Raw genomic sequence first — 21,996 nt, 5'->3', positions numbered from 1 at the left:
AAAAAGGCAGAGGGCAATACAGGAAGATGCCTGCACAAACCTCTGGCACCCATATGTCCATGCAAGGGCAATCATATCTACACACACACACACACACACACACACACACACACACACACGTATACAAATGCAAGCATATACCATAAAAACATTAAAAAGTATAAAATTGGGGCTAGAAAGATAGTTCAGCAGTTAAGAACACTTGCTGTTCTTCCACAGGACCTGGGTTTGAATTCCAGTACCCACATGGTGGCTAACAACAGACCATAAGTCCAGTTCTAGGGGATCCGATACCTTCTTCTGGGCTCAGGGCATTGCAAGCACATGGTACAGCAAGCAAAACACTCATATCCATAAAATAAAAATAAAAGTTTAATTATATTTATAATATCCCTTAGAAAGGGCAACATTAGTGATTTGTTTGAAAACTTGTTTCAAATTAGTTATGGACAAAATAACTGAAATAGTCACACTGTAAAAATCATATAAATCCCTTACTTATATGAGCCCTAAACTTACATTGCTCTAACACATTGTCATGGTTTAAATGAGAATGTTCACCATGGGCTACAAGTATTTGAATACTTGGTCCCCAGTTCATGGTGCTGTTTAGGGAGGGTCCCAGAACATTCAGGAGGTATGGCCATGCTAGAGGAAGCATGTCATGAGGGCGGGCTTTGAGGATGTATACCCACGCCCACTTCCAGTCTGGCCTCTCTGCTTCCTGTGTCTGCTTGAAGATGTGCACATAGCTCTCTGATCTGGCTGCCTCCTGCCATGCCTACTCCACTATGATGGACTCTTACCCCTCTGGAACCATAAATCCAATAAACCCTTCCTTCTATAAGTTGCCTTAGTCATGGTGTTTTGTCACAGTAACAGAAAAGTAATACATTATCCTTATTTTTATGATGCTTGGTATTATTAACTTTATAGTCAATGTTTACTGTGGGTATGAATCAGAAAACTTCTACTGTAACATTTTTTTCACACACCCAATACCATTTTCCACTACTTTAAACTTTAATAAGACAAAAAGGAAGAAGACCAACTGTTAGGGGACTTGCCCCTTTATATTTTTACAATTTAGTCCTTGAAATAAACAATGAATTTTCTGATTTTAGCTGCATTGGTTACTCATAAAAACACAGTATAAGCCCAGTGTGGTGGCACACACCTTTAATTGTAGCAGAGGCAGGTGGAGCTCTGTGAAATCAAGGTCAACTTGGTCTACATATGAGTTCTAGGCCAGCTAGGGCTACAGAGAGACCCTGTCTCAAAAAAGGAAAAGAAAAAAATACATGCTATTGTATTCCATACAATGGCAGTATTAACGGAATAAAATAAGCTTTCACATAATATTGTACAACAGAGCTTTAACTTGTACCATCCAGGGAAAAAATATAATGTATTCTTTGTTCCCAAAGTCATTAATGTTGTTATACTTAATTTTTCAATAAGTTTCTCAGTTTCTTAAAAGATGTATTTAAATATGACTCCTCACCACTTTTTACTCTGTTGTAAATTCCTAATGTCCATAGTATTTACAATGTTACAGGCATTGATGAACATAATTATTTTAAATTATGGTGCAATCTGAAATACATTGAAAAGGAACACACAACACACTATTTCATCCTGTTAAAGACTTGCTTCAGAATCTGCTTCCTAATTTGCAACCTAGTATGTTCTTTTTAAATAAATAGAAAATTCTTCTTTGATGCTTTAGCAGTTGAAGGAAAAGCAAGGCAGATGGACTTCTACCAGGCAAAGATTTGACCTAAGGGTTTCCCTTGCACTTCTATAATCTAAGTGCTCTCATTTGGCTTCTTGGCCTTACTCCTGGTTTTCATATTGAAAATAGGGGTAGAATAATACTACATATTTCCTCTAACTATAGAATAATTTTAATTTCATTTCAGGCACAAAAGATAAAGCCAATTGGTAGAAAATGAAATAATGGAAGAAATAATCATTCAATGTCAAGTCTGTTGGTTAAGGATACAACAGAACTACACATTTAAGACATACATATTTATTCGAAGTAATCCGGGTATCTGCGTAAGGGGTCACAGATCACTATTCACATTTCTAAACCATTTTAAAACAGAAGGGGATAAAAACTCTTAGACGCCTATGAATTCCATTTACATGGAGTATAGCACTGTAATTTTTTAAAATGCATTGATATTCAAATCTGAGGAACATGATTCTTAGCTCATCAGGCCTGCTTAATTGCACTAACATCTGCAATCAATTTAAATTTTTTAAGATAGTCTTTCACAGTGCTTGAAGTGATTTCATGCTGTGATAGATTTAACACACTCACTAATTTATAGACACACACAAGCAGATGAGACCTAGTTTTCCAGGGGTGGGGTATAACACTGAAGGGCAGTCTGAATTTTCTAAATAACTGGGATACAAAAAAGAATGCACCCTGTATACCTTACTGGAAATAAAAGAGATGACAGTACCATACAAACACAACAGGGAAATTAAGGCAAAAACTGGCATTTTATCTAAATCTGTTTGTAGGTCATGGGCCATTAAGTGGTTTAATGAAAGTTTACAGATGGGAAACCTAGAGCTATCAGGTAATATATAGAAAAAAATGGCTTCCCTTGATATATCATCTTTTTCTTCCCTGAAAATGGAGGAAAAGGAGATGAAGGAAACTGCTAACAACACTGAATTGACTTTAACCAAAGACATAACTTCCCATAAAACAAAGAAAATTCAGGCAACTGGAGGATGTGGATACATGGCAGCAGCACTATAATTTTGGAACACTCCTAGGTCCTCACAGAAAAAAAGAACAATAGTAAATTCAAAAAACTCAACAACGTTGAATAATAAAGTTATTCTCTCAAAAATCTTCAAAATAAAGCAGTTGGAGACAAACCACCAATTGCCACAAGACCTGTACACTATCAACATCTGACTGGAAAAAACAAAGAACCAACAAGGTTATAACAAACAGGAACATCCCAAATGGCTGGGAGACATTTATTGGAAATCTCAATGGAGCTTGAGAAACATGGTCTGTTTTGATAGAAGGAGTACAAAATCTTAAGGAGCTGGACAGTCAATGTCCCATGAACTCCCAAAACTTTAGTTACCAGTGTCCCGCACCCCATGGGATTCTACATGGAAAGAAAAAGTTGAGAGTGAAATTAAAACTGAGCTGGTTGAACATTCCTACAAAATGAAAGGCACCTCTAAGAAAAGCGCACTACTGAAACTGTAACTTACAACTTCAAACGAGCTTAGATACTCAGTACAGGGGCCAAGAAACAAACACACGTACATGAAAATGTCCTTACGAATAAGGACCAGGTAAATAAATACATGCCAACAGAAATATTTTTCAAAGGATTTTTTAAAAACACCATTCATAAATGAATACTAGAAGGAATAGAACAATAAATTTAATGTCCCAAACGATTGAGAATTGAAACACATGGAATGCTTAAATCAGAAAGAATAAGATGTGACAAAAGCAGAAAAAAAGGCTATGAGGGGACAAGGGCAAAAGGAGGAGTCAGGGAAGAAGGGGGAAGAAAATGAACAATTTTGCTTGAAAATACAAGAATGAAACATGCTGTGAATGTCAAAAAGACATAATCACTGAATATTCTAGGATTACGGCTGGTCTTGATATTAATCATTTTGCTCATCTTCCTTTCTCAGTTCTAAGCTTGCATTGCTTTTATAATAACCAAACGCAAGGCAAATTAATATCTATGAACTATTAAAGACAACAAAAGAGGTAAAAAGAATAAGAGAAAAAAAAGCACTGGGGATAAAATAGCATATTAAAGATAGGCAAAAATGTAACATACTGATAATGAAAAAGCAATGCAAGACCAGACAACGGTTTTGTGGCTTTAAAAAAAAAAACACCTCAATGAAAAAGCATGCAGCATACTTGATAATCACATTTCACATATTCAATGAAAACCAGTAATGGAAGAAATAAAAAGTACTTATCAGCAGAACTTTTCAAAACAATACAGTCATGTTTTGTGCTAGAAGGAAACCACAGAACTTAAGGTCCTGAAATGAAGAAAAATATGAGAGGCAAAGACTTTATATCAGTAAAACTTATTCTCAACAATAAAAGGCATATGCCATAACTAACATTCTCAGGGACTCAAAATGTCTAAAGAAACATCAAAAGACAAGCAGTGAGCATCAAAATAAGTTGCTCTCAGAAACAAAGACTGAATGTGACGGGAAGAGAACATGTGTGAAACGTAATACAGACACAGGACAAGAACAACAACAACAAATACTTTGATATTACATACGCCAAACGTCTTAGATATACACATATTTCCTTTTTTCATGCCTTCTTCACTCAAAAGGCCTAAAAACAGCATCTTACCTGTTAGTAGGAACTATATTTGATCTTCAGATTATGGTCTTGAAATACCACTCCCAACTAAAAGAAAATATTATAACTGAGCCCAGATCTAGTATGAGAAGTAAACAGAAGAGGCCAGACAATCCTAGCTCATCAAGTAGGAATCAAACAGCGAGAAGAGAATCACTCCATACCAAAACAAATAGGAACCAACTGAAGTCCAACTAGACAAAGATGAAATGAGCATTACTAAATAATAATTACAATACAAAATTTTCAATATCATTAAGAATTGATAATAATAGAGAATAAATAATAGGCAACTAATTCAGTATCCTGAAAACTGGTAGAAGAATCAAACATTTAAATATCCCACATCATATGTAACTAATAGTATATAAGAGAAAATAACTCTTTATAAAAGTATTCCAGGGACTGGAGAGATGGCTCAGCAGTTAAGAGCACTGACTGTTCTTGCAGGGTACCTGGGTTTGATTCCCAGCACCTACATGGTGGCTAACAACCATCCATAACTCCAGTTCCAGGGGATCTGATGCCCTCTTCTGACCTCTGTGGGCACTGCATATGGGTGCATTACATACATGCAGGCAATACACTCATACACATAAAATAAAAATAATAAAATATTTTCTAAAAGTATTCCAACTGGTCAGTGAAAATGAGACTTTAGCATTTTAATTATAAAGGAGCCAGAAGTACCCACTGAAAAACTACAATACTTCCAATAGTCTCAATAAATGGATGAAGTCTGAGTGTGACCCAATCTCTCCAACTAGCTGCCACTCTGCAGGAAATACAAAGGACACAGAAGTGTTAACTTCACCATGATCATTCAAATCAACAAAATACACACCTTATCAGACAGAATAAAAGGATGGATGAGGAATCTGAAGATGAAACTTAAACACACTGCCAATATAAGAATAAAATATAGTCGTGTTGGATGTACTTTGAATGACTAAAATTATTTTTAATGAACTTATGGAACTGATTCTCATAACAGCAACTGCTCTTGGGAGAAAGCACTCACAAATCTAAAGGGAAATTTTAGCTTGGAAATGGGAGATAACAGGACTTCTTTTTAACCTGGCAAGGTTCTGTTTGTTAATATAGGTAGTATACTCTTGGTGATAATTCATCAAGCTACACATCTTTTTGATATTTTCTATAAATGTGTTTTATTTGACAAAACGTTTAAAAAGGTAAAGTATAAAAAAAAAAAAAAAAAGACAGAGGGAACAATGAGATAGCTCACAGGTAAAAGTGCTTGCTTCTAAGCCTGACAACCTGAGTTGGATCCCTGAGACCCTCACTCCTACAAATGTTCCTCTGACCACCACATTCACACTGTGACATGTGCACACACAATATGGCATGTGTACACACAAAATAAATAAATAATGAAATATAATTTCTTAAAGGACAGAAATCTTGGCTCTAGCTTTAGCTACACTACTAAGTGGATTTAACAAACTCCTTTGACCTTTCCATCATGTGCAAAACTGGATATGCTCATAGTTCAGATATTAAATAAAAACTACTAAATACACCTATCAACTAGGATAGCTTTGTTAAACAGTAAAATACTCCCAAGAAAATTCAACCAAAAAAAAAAAATCTGTATATATCATTAACTCAAACAAGTCTTGCATTGTCTAAATGTATTTTTAAACTACTTTTTTTTTTCAAACTACAATAAAATGCACAGATTCCTCACTTACTAAATCTACTCTGGAAAGCTTTTTAATAATGAAGAGATTTAAAATAATTTGTATCACATTAATAAGAGGCTCCACCACCTTTATGTTCTTGGGGTGGAATACCAATATACCACAACCCTCACAAAACAGTAATAAATCCAGGAATGATGATTGGGAATAAATGTCTTTTGAAGAGCAAAATCATGAGCAACATTAAGGATTTTTCAAGTTATCTATAGAATTTATTCCACTTATGAATAACTAACAGAGAATGTCACAAATCTCAATTAATTTAGCCACAAAAGTATAATGCTACCTACCACCAAGGAAAATGAAACAGTTCACCAAAGCTTTAAAACAAAGCATATTTCTTCTCCCTGACAAGGTTCTTAATGAGTCTTTTCCAAAATTGAGTAGGTTCTTCAGTTTGCTACCAGTGTCATTCTCTTTTGATGATTTCTACCAGTGGCCAAGTGTTATTGAAAAAGTCTTAGTAGATACAGTATGTATATCACCGAGTGTTCACTGTGACATACAGACAAACCATCCTTGAAGTCATAGTAGATAAATTTCTTAGTAAATGTTCACCAACCTGCAATTTAAATTCCATCATTTGCTTGTTTTCATCAAATTAATGCTACACGAAAAAGGACATGGTGAAGAAACTCATCTTCTACAGTCCAATAGTTTATTCTTGGCTCATGCTGGAATCTCAGGAGCGCTTCACTCAATCCTAATGGCTGAACCCCATAGACAGGAATTTTGGTCCAACTGTTAAATGGCACAGCCTAGACACTGAGATATTTAAAAGTCCCTGAATTATTATTCTTAGATATCCATGTTCAGAGTTACTGTTCTTGGTTACTTTGGTCTCTCTCATCAATTACCTTTTCATAGAACTTTTCTTTTGAAGTTTGGCCATTAGAAATGTTCCTTCTTTAGAAAGGTTTATTCCATATGGTCCTTTACTCACCACTTTTATCTCTACCATAAACAGCATCATTCCTCTTGTTAGCACTTTCGAAGTTACCACTATTTCTGTCAATATCAGATATATGCTTAATGGTGCTAATAAAAATATTGAAAGCAGGACCATGAGATGGCTTATAAGTGAAATGCACCTGTTGCCAACCCTGACAACCCGAGTTCAATCCCAAGAACCCACATTATAGGCGAGAACTGACTCCTGAAAGTTGTCCTCTGACCTCTTCCCATAAGTTGTGGTGTACACATGCATATGTGTGTACACACAAACACATACACATACACACACACACACACACACAAATGTTGTGGTGTACACACATATATGTGTGCACACACACACACACACACACACACACACACACACACACACACTCAGGCACATGCACAATATAATGAATTTTTTAATGTTTTTTAAATTTGTAAAGTATCACCAAAACAAAACATCTTAAATGAAGAAACAGCTCAATGACCAAGGAAAAAACAACCTCTGATGAACTCTAATGTCAATAACTGGTATAAGTATTACTAAACAATTCATTCTCTAAAATTCAGCTAACAAATAACAGGTTTTTTGCACCTAGTGGGTCCTTTAAAAAACAAAACAACAACAACAACAAAAAAAAAACTATTTTTAAAATAAAGGGTATCTTAACTACCACTAACTTTTTAAAAGACCAAAATTATGGGATTCCAATTTGAACCTAATATAATTTCTTCCTCTTGAAAATGATAGCAGATGATTGGTAGCTTCATTATTATCTCCTCCATAAAGAACAAATTATGCAAAAAATAACAAAATAAAAGCCAGTAGTGCTGCCCAGTAACAACGCACGAGGACACTGGGTGAATTTGAGCTCTTAGAAGATAATTTTAATCATAAATAAATAAAACCTGCCCTATACAAGCAGAAATGGCAATTAAAGTGCTAGGTAGATTGCTAGGAAATACTTTCAGCAAGAAATCCGTTTACTGCCCTAAGTCTCTGAAATTTTCTCCTACTGAGAAAAAAATACAGGAGACAACAGGTAAAGGATCATCAGCAAAGATACTATTGAGATTACACACTTCTAATGCCATTCACAAAGTTTTTGTGTTAAGAGGGTGCCTTTCTCAGCCATAACATGAAATACACTGAAAAAAATGTTGATTATAACAATAATGTGTAAAACTAGTTCATCAAAGTTTATAGTGGTAAAACAAACTCCTTAAACAAAAGTGAGGGGAAACTAAAAATTTAATTTATTTCTGCCTTTTTTTTTTTTTTTTAATTATCTCTTGAGAGACTGGAGACTCTCAACAGGTAAAAGCACTTGCTGCTGTTGCACAGGACCCAAGTTAAATTTCCAGGACATCAGGCATGCAACTCCACCTCTAGGGATTCTGGTGCCCTCTTCTGGCCTCCCAGGGCACCAGCATTCATGTGTTCATACCCCTACACAGACACACAGACACACAGACATACACACACACACACACACACACACACACACACACACACACAAATAAACTTTTCAAATAAAACTTAAAAGCCTCAGCAAGAAAAACACTGAAAGGCATGAAAATTCTCTCACAATCATAAAATTAACAATCCAATGCTAAAACAAATTAGTTCTAGCTTTCCCATTTAGAAAAACTTGTAACACCGAATGACTAATATTTTTGTAAAACATTTCTGTAACTGATGCCTTAAAAGACCATGCTACAGAATATAGTGTTCTCCATGTTTGAGGGCATCATCTCCACTGAGCAAGAACTAGCAGCACCTGATAACAACACTTTAAAATACTCTATCAAACATACACATACGCACACAAATATATACATGTACCTACACACATATAGGATACAACAATCAACACTTAAGAGCTCAACTTAGACTCAATATCATTTCATTTTGCTATTTAAAAATTTTGTGATAGGGTTAAAGATATGGCTCAGTGGTTAAGAGAACTGTCTGCTCTTGCAGGAGACCTGGGTTAAGTTTCCAGCTCCAACATGGCAGCACACAACTGTGTGTAACTCAAGTTCCAGGAGATCTGATGCCCTCCTGAGTCCTCCACAGAGATTATGTGACACAGATATACTTACATACATTCAGGCAAAACACTCATACACATACAATAAAATAGAATATTTTTAAAAAAAGTAGTAATTGAAATAATTTTCAAGGAGAATAATAAATGGCTTTTATTTTTTTTACATGCCTTTAATCAAGGCAAGCTTGGTCTACATAAAGTATCCCAGGCAGTCTCAGGCTAAATAGTGAGACCTTATCTCAAAAAAAAAGTTATTGTTTTTCTATGTTCTTTTAAAGGTTCTAGACCTAACTAGCATTTACAATAGACTTAACTGGGATTGCTTAACTTTCTTCCTTAAATATTACTTAATTCTTGCCCAGATTTTAAAAATATGAAACAAGATTAAACATAGAACCTTTGAAAGGACACAGAAAAAAAAATACCAAGTTTTAACCTATTCTTTAATTGTATATAATTTCATGTCATGGATGATCTCAGTGACCCTTGTTACAGAAGACTTTATCACATTATCCAGCCATAAAGAAAGTGCATTCCAAATATAACTTAACCAAACACAAGACAATAAGCCCTAACATAAACACTGATCTCACAGACCTAGCATGGTATACCTAATCCAAAGAGAAAGAAGGAGAAAGAAAGCCTGGAGGAAGGACACAAATCATTTATTTCTCCAAAACCTGGCCCAAGAATCTTGGTGACAAAAACCATCTTCTGACAATTTCTGAAAGAATGCTTTAAGGATTTTGAGGGAAAAGAATAAAAATTAATTAAGCCACAATAAAGAATGAGAACTGTATTTATGGTTAAACATTATTAAATGCATTTATCATTTATATGGAAGATTCATATGTTAATTTCTACTTTCCTTCTAAAAAATCCTTAGACCATGATGGATTAAAGCGACATTCCTGTGTTTGGTCCTGGACTTATTTTTTCAGAAGTTTCATTATTTGGGAACTCTGAATCCTCACCCACTTTGCCTATCTCATCACATTCACTTTTAAGGACTTTATCACTCACTAACGATACCAGAGTCTCCCTCTCCAGATATATAATAAAACAAGTGAAGTCCATATTCTTTATGAAAGACATTTTCTCCAAGAACCATGCTACTAAACACTAGAAAGTTCAGTACCAGGGAATGTGCATAAAGTCTTGTAGTACCTGTGCCAATTAGGCTCTGGGGGCATACAATGAGTTGAGGGGGTTTTACCATCCTCCTTTGAATGGATATAACAATTTCTGAGTGAAACAGAATTAGTGACATCCCATGTAGACCACTGCATGTAGCTGGCATATCAGGTCATTTACAGGAGCAAAGAAAACAACAAATAGATTAAGCAGGAGTATGTATTACTGTACAAAGACCATTTGCACTGGGCCAGACAACAGCTCCATAGAGCTATGTTCTATGCACTTGTAACCTCCCATAACCACGGCCACTCACAGAAAAAACTACTCTCCCACCCAGAATCCTTAAATGAGGAAAGAAAACTTTCTCAGAAGCCCCACATCAGACCTGCCCTCCTGAACTATATGTCCACATCCTAGGAGATTCAAAGAATACCAGTCCCTAATATAATAACGGTTGGAAATTGTTAATAATCCTTCTTCAGTGCAGAAATTCAGTTTTATTATTTAGTCACCTAAATAAACTCAAATTTACTAAGGTGGTGTAAATAAAAAGTTTAATAGTATTTGTAGTATCCTATTCTAAAAAGTAAATTTGTTGGGCCTACTTTTAGGTTACTTTTTCTAAAGCTTTTTTTTTTTTTGTCTTTTTAAAAAAAATTATTACATTTATTTGTGGTGCTTCCATGCACACATGTGCAGGTTCCATGGTGCACATGTGGAGATCAAAAGACAACCTGCTGGAGTTGGTTATCTCTTTCTACCATGTGGGCCCCAGTGATTGAACTTGGGTCATTAAGTCTGGTAGCAAGTGCCTTTATCTGCTGAGCCATCTCACTGGCCCTCTAAAGCATTTTTTTTTATTTATTTATTTTTATTTTATGTGTATGCATGTATTGCCCGCATGTAGGTAAGTGCACCCATATAGTGCAATGCCCGCGGCAGTCAGGAGAGGCTGTCGGATCCCCTGGGACTGGGGTTACGGACAGTTGTTAGCTACCATGTAGGTGCTGGGATTGGAACCCAGGTCTTCTGCAAGAACAACCAGTGTTCTTAACTACTGAGTTGTCTCCCCAGCCCCCCTCTAAAGCATTTTTAAATCGACTTCAAATATGAACATTATTTTCCAAAAAGTACTAGTTACAAAAAAAAAAAACCTCTCCATCTTCTGTAGAGAGACCTAGAGTGAAACCTGATTTTGCCCTTCTCAGTAGTAGCTTTACAGTAGTCAATGTAAGTAAAGTAGCAGGACAAAGTCTGAACCTAGACTTAGTAAAACGTGTTTCTACTTCCACAGCATAAATGGCTGATCAGTTTGAACTCCAAATGTTAACCACCTGCTAAGTTACTAAGTAGTCTTCCTAGGAGAAGCCAGGCACTCCACATACTAATTAAATGAATCTGTGCTACACTCACACTTTAGACAACAAATATATTCCAACCCTGATCATTAATTACCTCCTCATAAATAAATTCCAAACCTTAGTTTAGAATGACTAGACAATTCAAGTTTAAAATGAGTGAATATAAACCCAAATAGAATCTACTATTACAAAGTTCAAATAATTTTGATATTTTCTTTTGTCTTTATATTATCTCAAATTCCAGAATTAAAATGCACTAATACACAATGTTTTCTAAACCAGCTGTAACTGGTAAAACCTATCCTATTATAATTATATTTAATAAGTTCATGCTTGTCAGATCTCTAACAGAGTAGTCTTTCTTGGCTATTCCACAAGAAAGAATTCACTATGTTCACTTACCCAGCTTTGGATTTTGCACATCATATTTACCTATGTGTTTTTACCTATGTGCTGTATTTCAGTTATGAATACCCCAGATGGCTACATAACTCACAATGATAAGCACTTTGGTACCCATCTCTGATAGCTAGAATCCTGGATAGCAAATAGTGACACTCAGTAAGTATGTGTTGAATAAATGAACATCTTTTAAAAAATATGAAATCATCATAGTATATTTGTGTATGAGGTACTTAATATTGTTGAGTATGGTAAAATTGGCAAATGTTATAATGATTTCAATGGCTAGAACAATAAACCATAAAGAAAAAAAAAAGTACTGCTACCACAAGAGGCAGTCACCAGTTTAAAATGATCTAAAAATGGAATAAATAATTTAATGGTGATAAAATGCCTAGAGGATATAGGAATTCACATTTTACGGATGAAAAAAATAAGATCAAAGTAGCAAAACAAAATGCCAAGGCTAAACAGAATTAGTAAACAGAGCCTAAACAAAACAAAGCATTCTAACTCCTAAATGACAGCTAAGTATAATTAAGAAATAAAAGCACTATTACAACAGTGAACACAGAGTTCATCTTTAGGAGGCTAGAAGAGGCATAGCACTCAGTGATTTCTCTGAGAATGAGGCTGCCAACATATGAGATATGTTTAAAAATTAAACATCACTTGAGTCTTTCTTCCAAAAGAAATATCTCTGCGTTACTGACTGGTCTAGTAGATGAATGGAGTCAAAGTATAAATAACTTATGTTCTTATAATCTGGCATTAGATTAAAGCATTCAGTGAAAACCAGTGTGATAAACTACTACTTTCTGATCCTAATTTAAATTCAGTCAAAATCATTCTCTATTATCTTCCATTTCTTCCTTGGCTTCTATTTTTATATTTTTCATACAATTCATTTGTTCACAATTTCTATATGACCAATCAAGCTCATTAGTTTTTGATGGAATAAATGCAACAGCTTCTGTGTACCATTCATGATTTCTTAGACACTTAGTCATTTCTTCTACCCATGCTCCATATTTCCCTGGAAAACTGCACACCATGGGGAGGCACAATGTGCCATTCAATACCAACATTATAATGTACTACAAGATGATCTTACTACAGGAAAATACACAGGAAAATATGAAAACGACTATTATGAGTCCAAACCTAAGTAGGTAGAGGAAAAATCTGTCACACCATTCTACGATACAAATGTTATCTCTGTTTATAAGTGACATTGCAGGGGTTGGTGACTTAGCTCATTGGTAGAGCACAAGCACAAGGTCTTGGGTTCGGTCCTCAGCTCAAAAAAAAAAAAAAAAAAAAAAAAAAAAAAAAAAAACGAGAAAAGACAAAATGTAAGTGACACTGCAAATCAATAACCAATCTTAATTCACTAATAAAGAAGGTCTCAGGGTAGACCACGGCACTGGACAAAAAACAAGAGTTTAAGAGTTATGGGAATTATTTTAAGCAAATTTATTATAATACATGTTTCTAATTATGCTTTCAGAAGCCTTCTGATTGCAGCTGTGTACAAACTTAAGCACTTCATTAGACAAATGCATTGTTCTCCATACTATAGCACATTGCAGCATTATTTTTTCAACTTGACAGTTTTACTTACTGTCTTAGAAGCAGTATTAATGTACTGCATCACCATTTCTTTTTTGATACTGAAGTCCTTTTCCCGCAATGGAGCCTTTTTATCTTCATTTAAATTCATATCTTCCTGGAAAATACAATTAAAATGCCTGATATTAGAATCTAAGTAAAGTGGCAGCTCTACATACACTCTATGAAAGAGAAAAATCAATAATTTGTGACTAAAACAGCATTAATTGTTTCAGAATGATTTACATGTGGTTCTGCCTGGAGGAAGGAGAACAAGGAGCGCTGGATAGACAGAAGGTATTCTAGATCATTTAACAGGTAATACACTTACCAGAAGAGATTTAAATTCATAGCAGCCTATTAAAATCATATTCACATCACTATAGATAATTAGACAGTTGCAGATTTCTGTCCTTCATAAGGTCATTAGGATTCACAATTTCAATATATTTATTTATTTTACAACAGCTGCACCTGAAGCTATCTTATACTGTTTTGAAAGAGCTACTCTGCATATTATAAAAAGTAAATAAACTACCACCTTTCACATAACACCATATACCTAATACTAATACTGGAAAATGACAAAGTATCCTATGTTTTTAATTTTTCCTGTCTATCCCTATCAAAAATATTAACTAGTTAATTTACTTAATGAGCCATATTATGTAAAAGATTTACTCATGAACGGGACCAGATGAAAGTCTAACAAGTATCCTATACACACGAATAATTTTGATGAAAAACACAAATCAAATGGATCCATATAAATATGAATTGCATAAGCTGCTTAAGAGGTTGTTCTGGTAAAAGAAAACAGGCTAACATAAGACAGAAAGGGCTGAGGGAGAAGGTTAGCTCCAATGATTTCCACCTGACTACAGCCTGGGCCACATACAATATGCTAAGTCAAGCATCTAAATGTATATAAATTCCAGATCTACTCCAAATTGTTAAATAAAACTCAGAACTTTGGATCACTATACAACCCCAGAAAGCTAAATTTCTTTGAAGTTTTACAAATGTGATATAGTCATTCTTTGGAAACCACAGTTTATGCCTTTAGGTGACACCAAACCATTCAAGCACTTCAGAGTCAAAATTCATTTCACCTTGATAGAAAGAAATATTTACAATTATGGGTATGGTAGTACAGACATATAATCACAGAATTCAGGGGGCTGAGGTAAAAGAATCATGAGCTCAAGGTCAGTTTGAACTACATAGTAAGACAATGTAAAAAGGAAGAAAGGGAAGAGGGAAAAAGAGGGAACGAGGGACTAATTTTTAAGATCTTAGAACTTCCAATTTGACATTTTGATAAAAAGAAGTAAATAATTCCACTTCCTGTTCTAGTTAAATATAGGTTATGTAAATAATGGTTTGCTTGCTTCTCTTTTTTCCTATAAGCTAGTGTTTCTCAATGGGTTTTAAGCTAGAAAGAATTTTGAGGGCCTAGGGAGATGGTTCAGCAAGCCATCCACATGGTGGAAGGACAAGTTGCCCTCTGCCCTCCACTCATGTCATGTACTTGCATGCACACATGCAAACACATACACACAAATAAGTGTAATTTCTTTTTTAAAAAAAAAAAATTTTGGCTTTTTGAGACAGGTTCTTTTCTGTTGCCCCAGCAGGCTTGGAACTCACTAGGAGACCAGACTGGCCTCAGTCTCACACATCTGCCTGTACTTCCTGAGTGCTGGGAATTCAGGTGTGTGCCACCACATTCTGAAATTCTTTGGGGGCATCTGGGTGCTTCAGTGAATGAGAGGAAGCTGTCGGGGGTGAAAGAAACAGTGTTCTAGGCATTTCTCAGTTAATTCGATAAAGAAAAGAAAAAAAAAAAAAAAAAAAAAAGGCCCCGCACTTTATAGAGATTCACACACCTTTAAACATGAGATGGGGCCAGCCACTTGGTTCAGAGGATAAAGGCACTTGCTGTGCAAGCCTGGATACCTGAGTTTAATCCCCAGAAGCCACAAAGAGGTGAAAGGAGAGAATGGTATCCACAGAGTTGTCCTCTAACTTTCACATGAATGCTGTGGCACACATGCTCACACACTCATCATGCACTTACACAATAATAACAACAATAATAATTAATGACAGAAAAATTACCTAAGCTCAGACCCTAATTCAATGAAATTGGACATAAAATACAAAAGTGAAAGCACTATGTAAACTGAGTGGTTTTACATGGGTTTACTGTACATCAACTTTTCTAGTAATCTATGTAACCTGAAGGTTATTTGAATATTTTTTTTAAACCAACACCTGTTCTTTTTTTCAGAAACGGAGGAGCAGGGCAATACCATTGGTGGTATGTGAATCCCAACACACCACGCTGGCATCAGTGTACACTGGAGCTGCAAAATTCATTGCAGTGTGAGGGATTGATTCAGAATGCTCCCTTACTGCTACTCCTTAAATAGTTAGGGCCAATTGTTTCTATTTAAATACACAGTGCCACACAGTATAATACAGCATTATATTGATTTTTTTAACTATGAATGTTGTTAGCTTATTATTATCTATTAAAAAATATCTTCCTGGAAGTAAGTCAGGCACAAAAAGACAAATACTGCATGTTCTCACTTGTAAGTGGAAGCTAAGGAGCTGATCTCACAGGAGTTACCTAGGATCTCACAGACGTGAATGATGCTTGCCAGAGTCTCAGAAGGATAGGGAAAGAAGCAAAGAGAAAAGCTGATTGGAGGGTAAAAATTTATTTAGATAGGAGAATTAAGTTGTAGTGATCTACAGCACAGTAGGGTGACGATAATTAATCATTAATATTTTAAAATTAAAAGGAATTTTAAGTGTTTCTAACAACATAGAAATGACAAACGAGGTTCTAGCTATGCTAATTACCATTTGATCACCATACATTGGATACATGCGCTGAATTGACACTGGAGCCTATGACTATGTACAATTACTGCATGACAAACATAAAAAGAATTGAACTGGAAATAATGGGAAAGTTTGAGGATAACTGTTATGAAAGGTGGGGGGGGGACCTGGAAGCTCTGATTATCTGTATTAAAGTATTCATTATATTTGCTTTATTTCCTAATTGCTAGAGATAACCCAGCCTCTATAAACAGCAAATTAAAATATCTAATAGACACAGAATACTAAAAATCAGGGAGTCTATTAGTTGAGCCAAAATTGAATTAAAATATCAAAATGTATAATAAAAAAAATTTAAAGCCACTGCTTTCTTTTCAGAAAGGCATTTCCAAATGACATCAGTTCATACCTAAGAATGGTTGTGATGATTAATTTTAGGTTAGTCCTCTGGCCTGAGTTATAGATAACCAGATGGCTGGTAAAGTAGTACAACACGGGAGCAGGAGCAATGGGAGGTGAGGGGCATTTGTTTCAGAACAGACTGGTCACCTAAATCACCACAGTGATTGAGAAGATTCACCCACCCCCCCAGGGCTGGAGAGATGTCTCAGCAGTTAAAAGCACTGGCTGCTCTCGGAGAGAATCCCAGTTCAGTTCCCAGCACCCACATGGAAGCTAACAATCTTTTGTAACTCCAATTCCAGGGGATACAATGCCCTCTTCTGGCCTCTGTAGGTAATGCATACATGGGTACACTTACAAACAAACAGACAAAAAACTCATACACATAAAATAATAATAAATAAAAAGGAAGGGAAAGGTGACTTCAATCTATCAAACTGAGATACTTTTCTTTCCTTACCATGGTTCTCCAGCCTTCAGACTCTGGAACTTGAGTCTATGTCTACCCCAGTCCCAACCAAAGTTTGTGGGTCCTGGGTCTTTCACTGAGCACCACTGGCTCCCCACTAGCATCTCAAATGTTCCACTTACAGAAGGTTGTAGACTCCATATTCCTGTAAGCCAATCCCTTCAATAAAGTCCCTCTTAACACCAATCCTGCTATGAAAATAACCTGTTAGCGCAGGCATCTCTAAAGAGCCCTAACTAGTATACAGTCGCATTTACATTATAATTCTGTTTTCCTCTTAATTCTAGCAACTCTCTTGTTTAGCTATGAAGTTCATCTTCCTGAGAAAGAAAGATATCAGAGTGCCAATGAACTGTTAAACTGGGGGGGGGGGGCTAGAATTTTAATAACAAAGAAAACTGGATCTAATCAGCTCCCAACATATCCTAAAGCCTGATAAAGCACCTCCAGGAACATGACTGTACCTAACAGGTTATGTTCTCCATCTGTTCAAGAGGAAGCAAGAGATACAGGAGGGAATTGAGACAAAAAAAAAAAAAAAAAAAAAAAAAAAAACCATACCCAAGGATAAAGTGCAAAATTTTTAGACCAGGTTTTTAATCTATGGAGACCAGGGCTAAAGGAAGAAAACCTCCTGAAGCAACAGCATGTAACTTCTAGGAGTAATGAAATCCTTGAGAAACACAAGGGGAGCTTTGTCATGGGAACTGCAAATCTGTATTTTGTGTTACAACTCTAGAGGGATTTAAGTCTCTAACAGGACACTATCCAAAACCTGAGCTGAGGCAGTTCAGGGAGATGATTATCAATTTTCACATTTCTTCATGAATACAGTTCATACTGGCTAAAAATGATGAAAGTTTACTCCATTGTTTCAAGTGAGGCTCCCTAAAGGCAGAGGCTAAGAGAGAATCAAATGCAGGTGATTTATGGAGATGATCTCAAGATAACTGAAGTGAAGGGAACAAAACAGAGGCAAGACAAATACCCAATGTGGAGGACTACTTCCATTTGAATGCACCACAGTCAGGACTTAGGGAGACCAGCCTCAACACCCTCAGGTGTCCAGGCCTTGACATTAAGGTGCTAGTTCTTCTGGAGAAGGCAACATTAAGCCATTTGGGGAACACACTCATCAACTAGGATACAATAGACCAGTCTGCTAAAGAGAGGTGAGGAGAGGTTCCAACCAGCACCCACTGTGACATCTGAAAAGAATTCCTTGACATTAAAACTTCTAGGAGAACGCAGGGGACTGCCTGAGAACACCCAGATCTTGCCTCCACATGGTGGTGAGCTGCTCCTAACTGCTCTATACCCATCCCCAACCTGGGATTTCTTGAATACACTCCCAAGGACCAAGGGCAGATCTGGCTTTGGTAGACCAAGGCTGAGATCCTAGCAGAAAGCCTGACATGGCAGACTACGACCTCCATCTGAGCAGTGGATGTGATTTCAGCAGATCGCCAGAGGGCCAGGTACTGGCCTCCCTCTGGCATAGGGGTTGGGAATGCAGGGGACTGCCTGATAGCCCCTAGATCCTGCCTCCACGTGGAGGATCCAAATCTAGAAGGAAGCATTAGTGTACCTGACTGGAACCTGACTTGGTCTACTGTGGTGCTCCTGAATAGCTAAAGCGATCAGTTCCCTCCAAATAAACCTAAGAGAACCTAAAACCTGTACCAGCCAGCTTTACATAATCAATAAGGAAATGGCCTAGGCACCCCGATAACACAAAAAGTACCATACTTCAACTTAACTCTCATATCAGAATCATAAAAAAACAAAAGAAATTCACATGCCAAAATCACAACAAAAAATAATAAAATGGAAAGCCAAAACACTATGGCCCCACCAAACTCTACCAGTCCTATACAAGAGTTCTATAAGGAGAACCCCCTAGAGATAACCCAGGACACTGAATTTAAAAGAACAATCATAAACATGATCAAGGAATTCACAAATTTAAAGAATACATGAACAAACAAATCAAAGAACTAAAAGAAGATAGGGATAAACTTCTGAATGAATTCACGAGACAGACAGAAACACTGAAGAAAACTCAGGCAGAAATGAAGGAGGAAGTGCAAAATTCAATAAGCCAGGTTGAAATAACAGGGTAAAGCCTTACCACTAGAATGAATGAAATGGAAAACAGAATATCAACACCGGAGGATAAAGTTGAAGAACTGGACGACTCAAGCAAAGAGTATGGAAAATTTTTAAAAACACAGGAATGGAATATGCAAGAGATGTGGGATACCATGAAGAGACCAAATCTACAGATCATAGGAAAAGAGGAAGGAGAAGAATTTCAGATTAATGGTATTGACCAGCTCTTACACACAATTGTAGAAGAGAATTTCCCAAAATTAAGGAAAGACATCCCCACACAAATACAGGAAGCATATAGAACACAAAATAGACAGGATCAGAAAAGAAACTCCAGGTGACATATCATAGTAAAAACACTAAATGTACAGAACAAAGAGAAATACTGAAAGCAACAAAAGAAAAACAAGTCACATACAAACGAAAGCCCATCAGAATGACAGCTGATTTATCAATGCAAATTATGAAAGTCAGAAGAGCCTGGACCAAGGTATTTCCAGTTCTACATGACAATATATGCCAGCCCAGAATACTTAAGCCACCAAAAATGTCTATTATACTTGAGGGGGAAAGAAAAATCTTCCATGACACATATAGCCTGAAAGAATATATGACCACAAAACCAGCCCTTCAAAGAATACCTGAAGCAATACAGAGATCAGAGACGGAAACAATTATACCCCAGGGGCAACAAAAGAAAATAAAAAAATTGAGCTATAATTGAGGAAACACAAAATTAGGCAGAAACAGAAATAGCAATCAAAATAACAGGAACTAATACACACCCTTCAATAATAACCTTAAATATCAATGGACTGAACTCCCCAGTCAAAAGACACAGGCTAAGTGAATGAATTAAGAAACAAAATCCATTTCTCTGCTGTCTGCAAGAAACAGATCTCATCTTCAAAGACAGGTACAACCTTAAGGTAAAAGGAAAGAAAAGAACATTCTAAGCAAATGGCACTAAGAAACAAGCAGGGATTGCATTTCTAATATCTGACAAAATAGACTTCAAAGTAAAACTAATCAGAAAAGATAAGGAGGATCAAAAGGAATTAACCAAGAAGATATTACAATCCCTAACATATATGCACCAAATTCTGTTGCACCTAAATTCATAAAAAGAACACTACAGGATGTAAAGACACAGATTAACCCCAACTCACTAATACTAGGGGACTTTAATACCCCACTGATTCCATTAGATAGGTCAACTGGAAAAAGAATAAACAGATGTCTGAATTAAATGATACCATACATAAAATGGACCTATCACACATCTATCAAATATTCCATCCAAGCACCAAAGAATACACTTTCTACTCAGCACCCCATGGAACTTTTTCAAAAACTGACTACATACTGGGCCACAAAACAAACCTCAACAAGTTAAAAAAAAAAAATTGAAATAATTCAGTCTATCAGACCACAATGCAATAGAACTCAAAATCAAGATGAAAAATCCCTAGTCAGTACACGGCGATTAAACAACACACTCCTACACAATGAGTGGGTCAAAGGAAAAATTAAGAAAGAAATAAAAGAATTCCTGGAGTTCAATGAAAAGGACAATGCAACACAACCTCTGGGACACTTTAAAAGCAGTCCTAGGAGGGAAGTTTATAGCTTTAAGTGCCTACATTAAAAAATTAAAAGAGCCCAAACAAATGACCTAGCACAGCAACTCAAGACGCTGGAAAGGCAAGAACAAATGAAACCCAAACCCAGCAGAAGTGAAGAAATAATAAAAATCAGGGCAGAAATTAATGAAATAGAAACAAAGAAAACAATACAAAGAATCAATGAATCTAAGAGCTGGTTCTTTGAAAAGCTAAACAAATTAGACAGACCCTTATCCCAGCTAACCAAAAGAAAGAGCAAATCCAAATCAACAAAATCAAAGATGAAAGGGGAGACATCACAACAGACACCCAAAAGATCCAAACCATTATAAGGGAATATTTTAAAAACCTATACGCTATTAAATCTGAAACTTGAAAAGAAATGGATGGATATCTAAAATCATGGGAACTACCAAAGTTAAACCAAGAAGAGAGCAACAGTTTAAACAGACCCATAACATATAAGGAAATCGACAGTAATACAAAGCCTCCCAGCTAAAAAAAAGCCCAGGCCCAGATGGATTTACAGCAGAATTCTACCAGACATTTAAAGATGTCCTCCAGGGAACTATGGAACATACTACTTAAATTATTCAAAAAGATAGAAACAGAGGGAGAACTCCCAAATTACTTCTATGAAGCCAGCATCATTCTAATACCCAAACCAGGTAAAGACACAACCAAAAAAGAAAACTGCAAACCCATATCCTTAATGAACACAGATGCAAAAATTCTCAACAAAATACTTGCAAACTGCATACAGATGTACATCAAAAAGATCATTCACCATGATCAAGTAGGCTTTATCCCAGAGATGCAGGGATGGTTCAATATATGCAAGTCAATAAATGTCATTAATCATATAAATCGACTCAAAGACAAAAACTATAATCAATTCATTGGTCCTG

General features: G+C 36.0%; 1 protein-coding gene across 3 annotated transcripts in view; it reads right to left on the bottom strand.

Annotated features, from left to right (window-relative positions):
* The window catches only part of Diaph3 (diaphanous related formin 3), a 545,702-nt gene that overhangs the window by 421,847 nt on the left and 101,859 nt on the right, over positions 1–21,996 (bottom strand). For all 3 annotated transcript variants that reach the window (XM_008822916.2, XM_008822917.2, XM_029558567.1), the window contains one exon: positions 13,638–13,742. In XM_008822916.2, the coding sequence (XP_008821138.1) occupies positions 13,638–13,742 (105 nt within the window). The remainder of the gene's footprint in view (positions 1–13,637; positions 13,743–21,996) is intronic.

Source organism: Nannospalax galili, unplaced genomic scaffold (genome assembly GCF_000622305.1).
Source record: "Nannospalax galili isolate Female #2095 unplaced genomic scaffold, S.galili_v1.0 scaffold308, whole genome shotgun sequence".
Taxonomy (NCBI): Eukaryota; Metazoa; Chordata; class Mammalia; order Rodentia; family Spalacidae; genus Nannospalax; species Nannospalax galili.
This window is presented reverse-complemented; position numbering and strand designations above follow the sequence as displayed.